This window comes from Vanellus vanellus (assembly GCF_965231255.1).
Source record: "Vanellus vanellus genome assembly, chromosome: 10".
Lineage (NCBI taxonomy): Eukaryota > Metazoa > Chordata > Aves > Charadriiformes > Charadriidae > Vanellus > Vanellus vanellus.
In genome coordinates, this window is record NC_138915.1 from 1599964 (window position 1) to 1609608 (window position 9645).

The window sequence follows — 9645 nt, forward strand, 5'->3', positions numbered from 1 at the left end:
GCTAAATGTTGGATTTTTGGCTCAGAAAAAGAGATGTGCCGAATCACAGTTCTGCGGGAGGAACGCTCTCTTTTAACGTCAAGCATCTGGATATACTACTGACTTGAAGGAAGCCCTGAGAAATGATACGCTCTTAGGAAGAGCTGAGCAGCTACCTGTGGAGTACTTGATGTTGTCTTTTTTTTTTTTTAAATTACTTTCAGATATAAATAAGCGGTTTGGTTTGAATGGTTATACTTGGAGGCGGGCCACAATACTAAGTTCCTCCAGATGTTTCTCTCCGAAATAGCTCAGACAGTGGCTTTCTAGGCATGCTGCAGCAAGCCCCTGTTTTGAGTCGGTCTCTGGAGGAGGATGAGGTGGGTTTTCTGGAGGGAGGTGGGCTGGCCAGGTGACTGCTTGGCTTGCGGAGGTGGTTTTCAATTTGCCAAGGCTCGCTTTGTTGGCGGTTCCTGCCTAACGAGCCGTGCGCTAGCGGTTTTAGAGCCTGTGACATACAGCTTGGTTTTGGGAAGGATGTAGAGACGTAATTAATAGTGCCGGTTCCCTCTGCTTGCAGTGTGGTCCTTCACGGGACATCTGAAACGGCCGGGGAAAGAAATACCAGAATATGCCATATCGGGCTACGGAGGTGTGAAAGGAAAGGATGTGAGAGGATTTGGATTGAGATATGGAAAAGGAGGAGGGTGAAGGAGCTTCCCTCGGGAGGAGAAGGTTTTGGGGTTGGAAACAGCTGCAGACCTGCTCTGCTCACACCTACATCCCCCTGCATCCCTCCACCTGCATCCCCCCACGCGCTGCAAACGCAGACTTGTGCTGCCTGTCCTAAGACCACTTCAGCATTTGCAACGTAAGGACACATCAAACAGTTAATCCCCTCCCATTGTTCCCTCAGGAGGAGCAGCGCTGGTAACGCTGCACCAAGACCCGGAGAAACGAGGGTCTGTGTGGAAACGCTCCGAGGTGTTTTCTGTTCAAAGTATGCCCAAGCCTTGTTTGTCCCAAGGATAAAACCCCTCACTGATGCTGTCACGGCTCGTTTCATGCAGCTGCTGCCTCTGGCACTTGGTCAGGACCCGTTTCTCCGCCTGCGCTGCAGAAAACTGACAACGTGACACCGCTGCTCCCCACTCCATGCAACACAGTGAGCAGTGGTCTCCCACCGTGTCTTTCCTTTGCGCTGAAGTCTGCGCTGGGCATCCTCAACTGGGACTGATGCAGAGGAGCTCTTTGGGTGGAGATCATGCAGGCAACGCAGGGTGGCGCGGAGGCAGAGGAGCAAACGGGAGGTCCCTTTCTACCATGTGGGGTTAAGCAGTTCTCTGTACACACCGGGTACCAGCCAGCACAGCTGCTCTCCAGGAAACCACAAGGATGGAGACCTCCTCACGGCGAGGAGGCACCTGGAGACCTGGGGTGCTGCCAGGCCCTCCAGAGAGCTGGCTCTGCCGAACAGCCGGGGCAGCCCGGGGTGATCCTTCCTTTGCACTAACCCTTCACGCAGTGATGGCAAAGCCAAAGCCATCCCCTCACTCACCCAACCTCCTCCGTCTTCTTTCCTATTCCTGCCTGCCCCGGACATTCTTCAGCCAGGGGTTTGTAGAAATGGCTTGTGAGGTCCTCCCTCCGTCCTGGCTCTTCTCCCCCCAGCATGACCTCGGAGCCGTGCCCACGTGGCCAGCGTGCCAGCTGGGCTGCAGCCTCTGGGCACCTCTTCCTTTACTCGCCGCCTTGCTCGCAATAGAATCATGGAACCGTCTAGGTGAGAACTTCCCTTCAGCCCCTCCAGAAAAGGTCACTCCCCTCTGCACCCCCTTTCCATCCTGCTGTTATAGCTGGGCTTTGCAGACACCACTGTGTGCATCTACTTTGCCCTGACATCTGCTGCCTGTGCTTCTTTACCTTGGCTGATATTAACGGGAATATGCTGGTGTGTGGACGTTGTCCCCACAGGAGGCTGGAGCAAGGCTTAGCATGCTCTGGGACACATATATATAAATACCAAAACGTTCAATTTTTCAGGCGCTTGTTCCCCAGTGGCATTTTGTGATTAGTTTCCCATCCCACGTCATTAATGATAACAAATGTTTGTATAGCTCCGAGAAAACACTGCGCCTCGCAAGGCAAACGTGTTAAGAGAATGAAATGCAATTCTTTTCGGATAAGCACACAGCAAGATTAACAGCGCACAGCGATGCTACGCAGCTGGCATAAATATCACAACCCCGAGGCTCTCCTCCGGTGAAAACCAGCACGAAGTTACCTGAGGCGCATCGCTACCTTCGCGGCGACCAAGGCTCTGCCTGGTATTTAGTAGAAAATTCAGGCTGGTTTTAGATGCGAGGTTTATCACGCACAGGCTGTTATTCTGTACCAAACAACATGCAGCATGTTAAATGTCCCCAGGTTTCACTGCTGGAGAAAGCCACGGCATTCCCCCAGAGTCCAAACATTCATTAGGGACCGAAGGGTCCCGACGCCTCCTGGAAGCTACAGAGTTCACGTCCGCACTAACATTTCAATGAACCGGCAGCGCATGGCAGGCAACATCGCGGAGCCGAGTAACGAGAAGAAGGAGAGCTACGAAAAGGTTCAGCCAAAGGACAGAACACTGAAGGTATTCAAGAAAAGCATCAAAGAAAAACACCAATGCCACGCTTCTCCCTCTGCGGCTGGGATTACCTGGTTTGGTGACACTTCAGCTCAATGGGAGGATGCTCTTGTCCCTCTCATTTCCTGGTAAGTACCAGTTTTATAGTCCTCCTCTGTAGGAGGAGCCTGGGGCCAGTTGCTTCACACATTGGCACCTGTGGCATTCCGGAGACAGGAATTTCCTTGAACGTTGTCAGTTATTGTCCTAAACTTTTATTTTTTTTTTTATTTTTATTTCCTGAAACCAGGGGGGTTTCCCTTCTGTTCGGCAGAGAAAAACCACCCCTCCTCATCTATTCCCCCCACCCTCTCAGTCCCCAGAGGCTGATGTCATCACACTTGAAATTCAGTTGCAAAAAAAACAAAAAGCAAATTGCCTTTCAGAAGCATATATAAACCCTGACACCAAAGCACCTTTCAGACGGACACCTCTCCCAGCCCTCGCCTAGAGCAGCGCCCAGCTGGGGCTCCAGCAGTGGTACCAGCCACCAGCATGGTCTACTTCACCTTGCAGGTAACTACTATTCCGTGGACCAAACCTATCCACCTCTCATCTTTCCTTTTTCACTTTAAGGAGGTAAAGTCGTTCCCCGGGCGGTTCCTCAACCGGTCAAAACTGTCGTGACATTAAATTGGGAACCTGCCCCAAAACTAACAAAACCGGATGGTTTTCACAGATGCTTTATTCATTGTTACTAACCTGTTCCTTCCACGCCTGTTCCTTTTATGTGTCCCAAACGTGTTTTGTACGGTGCCATGGTGGGGGGGGGGGGAAAGGTTGTTGTTGTTGGGACATGCCGTGTGGTTGGGTTTTTTTGCTCCTCGTGTCCACCCCGAGCTGGTCCCGCTCGCAGCCGTAAGAGGATTTCATGGTAGGGCTGAAAAGGACTGTGCTGCCCCTTCTACTGTACTGCTTTGTTTCCCTGGCTATTCTTGGCACCCCTGCTGGATGGAGCTGTGGAAAATAGCTCGGTTGGGTTTGTTTTTTTTTTTTCTTGTCCTTTAAATATGTTGTTAGTTTTATCCCCTCGTTTGATCTGCGAGTGCCCTGCAATGCCATGTTAGAGGCACAACCAGCAAAACGGCTCCGAGAAAGTTCAAGCAGCTCAGGTGACAAGTGCTCTTTCTCTGTCTTTACTGTAGAAAACCCAGAAGTTCTTGGCAAGCTCCCGGCAAGTTCACAAAACTGCGGCTCACGGTTTGTACCTCTCTGCAGAACAGCATTCCCTATCCTTTTTTTCAAAGAGCATCCCCAAACTATCATGTTATTACTGTTTTTTTGTGGGTTTTTTTTTTTTTTTTTTAAATGGTGGTGGGCTGTGCGCACTGAGATAAACCGCTCAAACTCTTGGAAGACACAGCGTGCTCGGGGGGGCTTGTGCTGATTATTGCCCTCGGTTGCTAAAGAACAAGGAGAAAAGTAACAAGTGGTGAAAATGTCGATTGCCAGTCCCGCGCTAAGACAGCAACTTTAACTGATTTAGAACCAGACTTTCCGAATTCCTCCTCTTTGACCATAAATGTGAGGTGTTTAAATTGTAGCGCTCACGGGATTGCTCAGATCCTGAGCTCCTCCGTTCGTCATTACTTCTTCATTACACCTGATCTTGCCATTAGCGTTGCTTGAAGTGATTCACGGATGGTTCCCCGGGTGTCACAGGCAGCGTGCTGTCTTCTCCAGCACGGATCACCCACAGCTTCCCTCCTTCAGGCAAATCCAGCAGAACTTCGCTGGGTAGCCACCAGGTCTATTATAAGTTTGTCTATTACAAGTTTGTCTATTAACTTATTTTAAAGTGTGTTATTGATATAATAAACGCGGTGCACGTCACTTAAAGAACACTTGAGAACAAGAGAAATAATAATAATCCACGCAGATCTATTTGCTCTTGGACAGTCTATTTTTTTTTTTTTTTTTTCCAAATTAAGTTCTGCAGCACAGCTGCTGTAACAGGACAAAAACACCGGAGTCACGAAATGCTTTTAACTGGAGGGTTAAAAAATATCGCTGCCTACTGAAGTGCCAAAGAGCATTTGATGACGGGAAGGAAGCAATCAAAGTGTTATGGGTGCAGTGTGATTCCAGCAGATTTTCCTTCAGCCTCTCCAATCTCGTTTGTTTTCACTGTGGGTTTTTTTTTGTTTTTTTTTTTTCCTCGCTGAGGGCGTTGGTGCTGTCGCTTGCGGTGTACTGGAGATGCCCTCCGAGTACACGGAGAGGACACAGACTTTTGTCCGGGGAAAGTTTCCAAACTGCTGAGTGTTACAGATTCCTATAGCAATATATTTCCTAGAGCCGCTGCGAGGGGCGAATTTTATTTCAGTGAGTCACAGCAGTGATGACATTCTCAGCTGTGTTTACACGTCGTTTCTAGACTCCGAGGCTCTAGGTGAGTCCAAATACATTTGCAAGCAAACTGTGAGTCAGTAGACGTGACATTTAGCGATGAATACACGCTAGTGAAATTAGGGAATGGTCTTTTTTTTTTTTTTTTCCCCCTCAATTGGGATGTTTTCTGTTTAAAAAATAAAGTGTCATATGTACCTGCTGATTTGGGTGAGGTTTGCTGTAAGATGCTGAAGCGAAGTATTTTTATTTTCTTGCTTTGCTCATCTTGACTTCTTCATGTGGTTGGTTTTATTTGCCGTCTTTTATCTGTGTGCATGTGTGTGTACTCCCCCCATACATACATACGTGTGTATATATATATATATATATATGGATTAATGACCATGCAAATGTTAGCTGCCCTGGATTTTATAGTTTTTCTACTCTCATGTGCACTCTCAAAATGATATTATAAATTCTGATGGGTGATAATAATTATATTTTTATGAATTATAAATTCATCAAACCACAGCAATTTGACACTGAAATGAAAAAGTACAATGGTCCCAAATTGGATATTTTCCACAGAATGTTAACATCTCCAAAGATCTGGGAGTGTTGACTTCCAAATCCAAAGGTGCCGGGGGTTTGTGCTGTCTGCCCGGCTCTACCTTACAGGTCATAAATACACTGATTCTGCCTTGGGAATTTCGATGTGTTGCTTCTTGTCTACCAGCAAAGGTGATCTCAGAGACAGAAAAAACTGTCCTTCAAACACTGAGCTCAGGAGATCTTCTGGTTTAATCCCCTTCTGAAGCATGGGCTGGACGCTCTGAATACTGAGCTCAACTATGAAAGGACACACAAACGCCTTTTTTTTTTTTTTTTTTTTTTTTTAAGCACTATCATCCTTTTGAGTGCATAGGGCTTAAGAGCTTTGCTGACTGAGTCAAGAAACCTCAGTGCCTTTGGCACCAAACTTCTGGATAAATCCAGGCTTTGCGTCTAGTCCTGCTTGCTAAAAAATGATGGAAGCCATAGGAAGTTTCGGGTTTATGTGATCCACTCCCAACAGGGCACCGCTGGTGATGCAGCGGGGCAGCTGCTCTGCCTTTTCTCCAGGTAGAGGGACATAATTTGTATTGACCCTCCCAAAAAAGATGGTTGCTTGAAACCCGGGGTGGGGGGATGTGGCTGAGCCCTGCAACTGATTCACCTGAACCTTCTTGAAGCTGCCCCAGGAGGTGCTCAGAGCAGTCCTTACAGGAGGTGAAGGCAGTAGGAGCCAGGACGTGCTGTGGACCCTTGGAAACCCATGGAGAGGGACAGGATTCACACCAGCCTGCTCGCCTTGGGCTCCCTATGCTGGCAATGGGAGAGAAATGGCACCTCCCCTCAGAGAAGGTGCCAGTCCCCTCACCAGGAGCCTCTCTCCACTGTATATAGAGGGAGCCTGGAGCAATGCTGCTCCTCTCCTAGACACCACCGAGTGCCTGAAGACACAGGAGGTGACTCTCGACGCATTCTCAGTGGGAGGCTCACAGCCCGGGACAGCACAGGGAAGCTGTACGTCACCCCTTGAATTTGTAGGGCCGTATGCAGCCGTGGGACCCAAGGAACATCCTGGGCAGATCCTTCACTCTCCAGCTGCCTTTACCCTTCAATAAATTCAGTGGGCCCAGAGGGTGAAGACCTGTGAGCTGTCAGCACATGGGCCACACGTGTCTTTACCCCCTCCCCTCTCTCTTGGTGCTGCAGTGGTGGCCAGGAGTGCTCCAGAGGAGACCGTGACCAGCAGCTTTGCCTCCTTCATCCATGCAGTTCAACCCGAGCACTTGTCCAAGACCGTCCGCCACAGAAGCAAGAGGATGATCCTCGACAGCATTGGGGTTGGCCTCGTGGGCAGCACGACGCACGTGTTCGATATCGCCCTGCAGTACTGCCGGGTAGGAACGGCCCTGTACTACCATGTAGTTATGTGGTCCCACCCTGACCTCACCACCATAACCAAGGCCTTCTTTCATGGCTGATGTAGGACTTCTGCCATGCAGTAGAGTGGTGTTCTGGCACCACGCAATCACTGCTTCGCTCAAGGTGCTCACCTGAATTTCTCTCCCTTTCACAGGAGCTGTACTCTTCGGTTGCCGTGAGCTCTGTCTATGGCAAGCCAGGCGTAAAGCTCTCCCCCACGCTGGCTGCGTTCACCAACGGAGTTGCGGTAAGGCAGGTTCTTCCAGGGGAAGCTCTGCTTCTCAGTGCCTTCAAAGACACTAATTATTATTACAGGAAGCAGACTGGTGCCTGGGAGGGGTAATGGGGGACAAGAAGTCATGGGCTCCTCTGCATTCTTTAAGCACTGCTTTTGGAGGGACCAAACGGCCACCATGGGGACCACTAGGTGACTGGGTGGATGTTGTTACAGATGCAGCCTCAGCAAAATCAGCAAGGACCCCTAGCTCCCTCAGCTCCCAGCCCCCCCTCCACCAGCATGTCCTTATCTCCCTTTCTCTGGCAGACTCACTCCATGGATTTTGATGATACCTGGCACCCCGCTACTCACCCGTCAGGGGCTGTTCTGCCAGCTCTTCTGGCGGCTTCCCAGATGCTACCTCCAAGCACCAAACCCAACGGCATGGATTTCCTGCTGGCATTTAATGTGGGCCTGGAAGTGCAAGGAAGGCTCATGCATTTCTCCACTGAGGCTCACAACATTCCCAAAAGGTAAACCTCCTTTTCTTCACTGAGTAGGAAGAGGGTTGGTGAGTCTGTTAACAGGCCTGCTCAGGGTTTCTAAATGTTAGTTTAAGTCTAGTTGAACTCAGGATCAGGGTAAAGCCCTACGGAGAGCCAAATACCAGTTCTGCCAGAGCTCATGAAGTACCACTTGTTTCATATTCATTTGGTGACCTCCAGCGATGTCACTTTAAAAATAACCATCAAGAGAACTACCACTGAGTCTGCATTGTCATCATCTAAAGTAATCAGGGCAAGAGCACAGGACAGGTGATGGCCCACAGCCATGCAGACAACTTAACTGTGGGCACAGTCCCTGGCACAATTTCTGCCTGTGCCAACAGCCATTCACTAGGCAGTGCCCGGGTGTGGTCCAAGGGACAACATCAACCAGGAAATCTTACCCTTGGGCTTGTTGGGTGATGCCACCTTATTTGTCTGGGGGGAGGAATTTGGCTGGGTGGACAACAAGCCATACCACCTGCTCTTAGGGAAAAATAAAAATTGCTTTCTGGAGATGCTGAGCTCACTCTGTTGTCTCCAATGGATTTTCAAGTAGACAGTTTTCGGATGGCTAAATTTTGAGTTAGGTGAATCCCACCTGCAACCAGAGCCATGAGGGATTTCCACTGGCTGACCTGGCAGTTCGTTTCCGGTCCCATAGGCAGGTCAGGTAGGTGAGGTGCTTGGGTGCTCCCCATGCCAAGCAGGCAGGGATGCTCATATCTGCAATTTCCCCTTCAGGTTCCACCCCCCTTCGGTGGTCGGTACCCTGGGCAGTGCTGCGGCCACTGCCAAACTCCTCTCTCTCAGCACGGCCCAGTGCGCCCATGCTTTGGGCATTGCTGCATCGCTTGCAGGGGCACCCATGGCAAACGCCGCCACCCAAGCCAAGCCATTGCATATTGGAAATGCCACCCGCCTGGGCTTCGAAGCAGCGCTGCTGGCTGCTCGAGGGATGGAGGCTAATCCCCTAATTCTGGATGATATAGCTGGTTGCTCTGGATTCAGTGCTTTCTACAGTATCTATCAACCCAAACCACTGTCCACACCAAGTGACCATCATGAGTTCCTCTTGGAGAAGCAGGATATTGCTTTCAAGCGATTCCCAGCCCACCTGGGGATGCACTGGGTGGTGGATGCTGCCCTCTCTGTCCGGAACCTCTTCATCAACTATGCAGGGTCGTTCTCTCCCTCTTTGATCCGCACCATTGTGCTGAAGATCCCAGTGTCAAAGTACATCAATCGGCCTTTCCCCAGCTCTGAACACCAGGCTAGACACTCCTTCCAATTCAATGCCTGTACTGCCCTGTTGGATGGTGAAGTTGGCCTCGGCTCCTTCACAGAGAGCAGCATCCACCGGCAGGAGCTGAGGGACCTGCTGGACAAAGTGGTGGTGGAACACCCTGAAGATAACGTGGCCAACTTTGACAAGATGTACGGAGAGGTGGCACTAATCCTGCACAGCGGGGATGTTCTGACAGGCAAATGTGACACTTTCTATGGGCACTGGAGGAAGCCTCTGAGCAAAGAATCACTCCTGAAAAAGTTTCGATCCAACGCCTCTCATGTGCTTCCAGAAGAAAAAATAGAAACCATCATCACTATGGTGGACAACCTGGAGAATCTCTCAGATAGTTCCCAGCTGGCTTGCAGCCTGTGAGGGAACAGCGAGTGGTTTTGTTTTTATAAGGGACTTGTCCTGGTGAAAATCTGATTCCTTTCTTTGTTGGTGCTTTACTATTCATTTCCAATGACAGGAAAGTTCCCACCCCTTGATGTCAAAGTAGGCGCTTTAAAGCCAAAGGAGTCCACAAGGCAGGAGGTGTGTCTGTGTTGGTAATTAGTACACAGATTAAATTTCAACTCACAGTCGATGCTGTCTGTGTACCTGAAAGGCCACTAGAAACACACACACATACGAAACAAAA

At 49.7% G+C, this 9645-nt stretch overlaps 1 protein-coding gene across 1 annotated transcript; it reads left to right on the forward strand.

Annotated features, from left to right (window-relative positions):
* Positions 1 to 311: 311 nt before the first annotated feature.
* LOC309675996 (cis-aconitate decarboxylase-like) lies at positions 312 to 9377 on the forward strand (the record flags this gene model as incomplete). Its single annotated transcript, XM_082488438.1, is given in 10 exon segments — positions 312 to 378; positions 560 to 648; positions 2534 to 2617; positions 3796 to 3850; positions 4898 to 4971; positions 4973 to 5042; positions 6740 to 6927; positions 7107 to 7199; positions 7497 to 7702; positions 8459 to 9377. Coding segments are annotated over 10 exon segments (1845 nt in total).
* Positions 9378 to 9645: the final 268 nt, after the last annotated feature.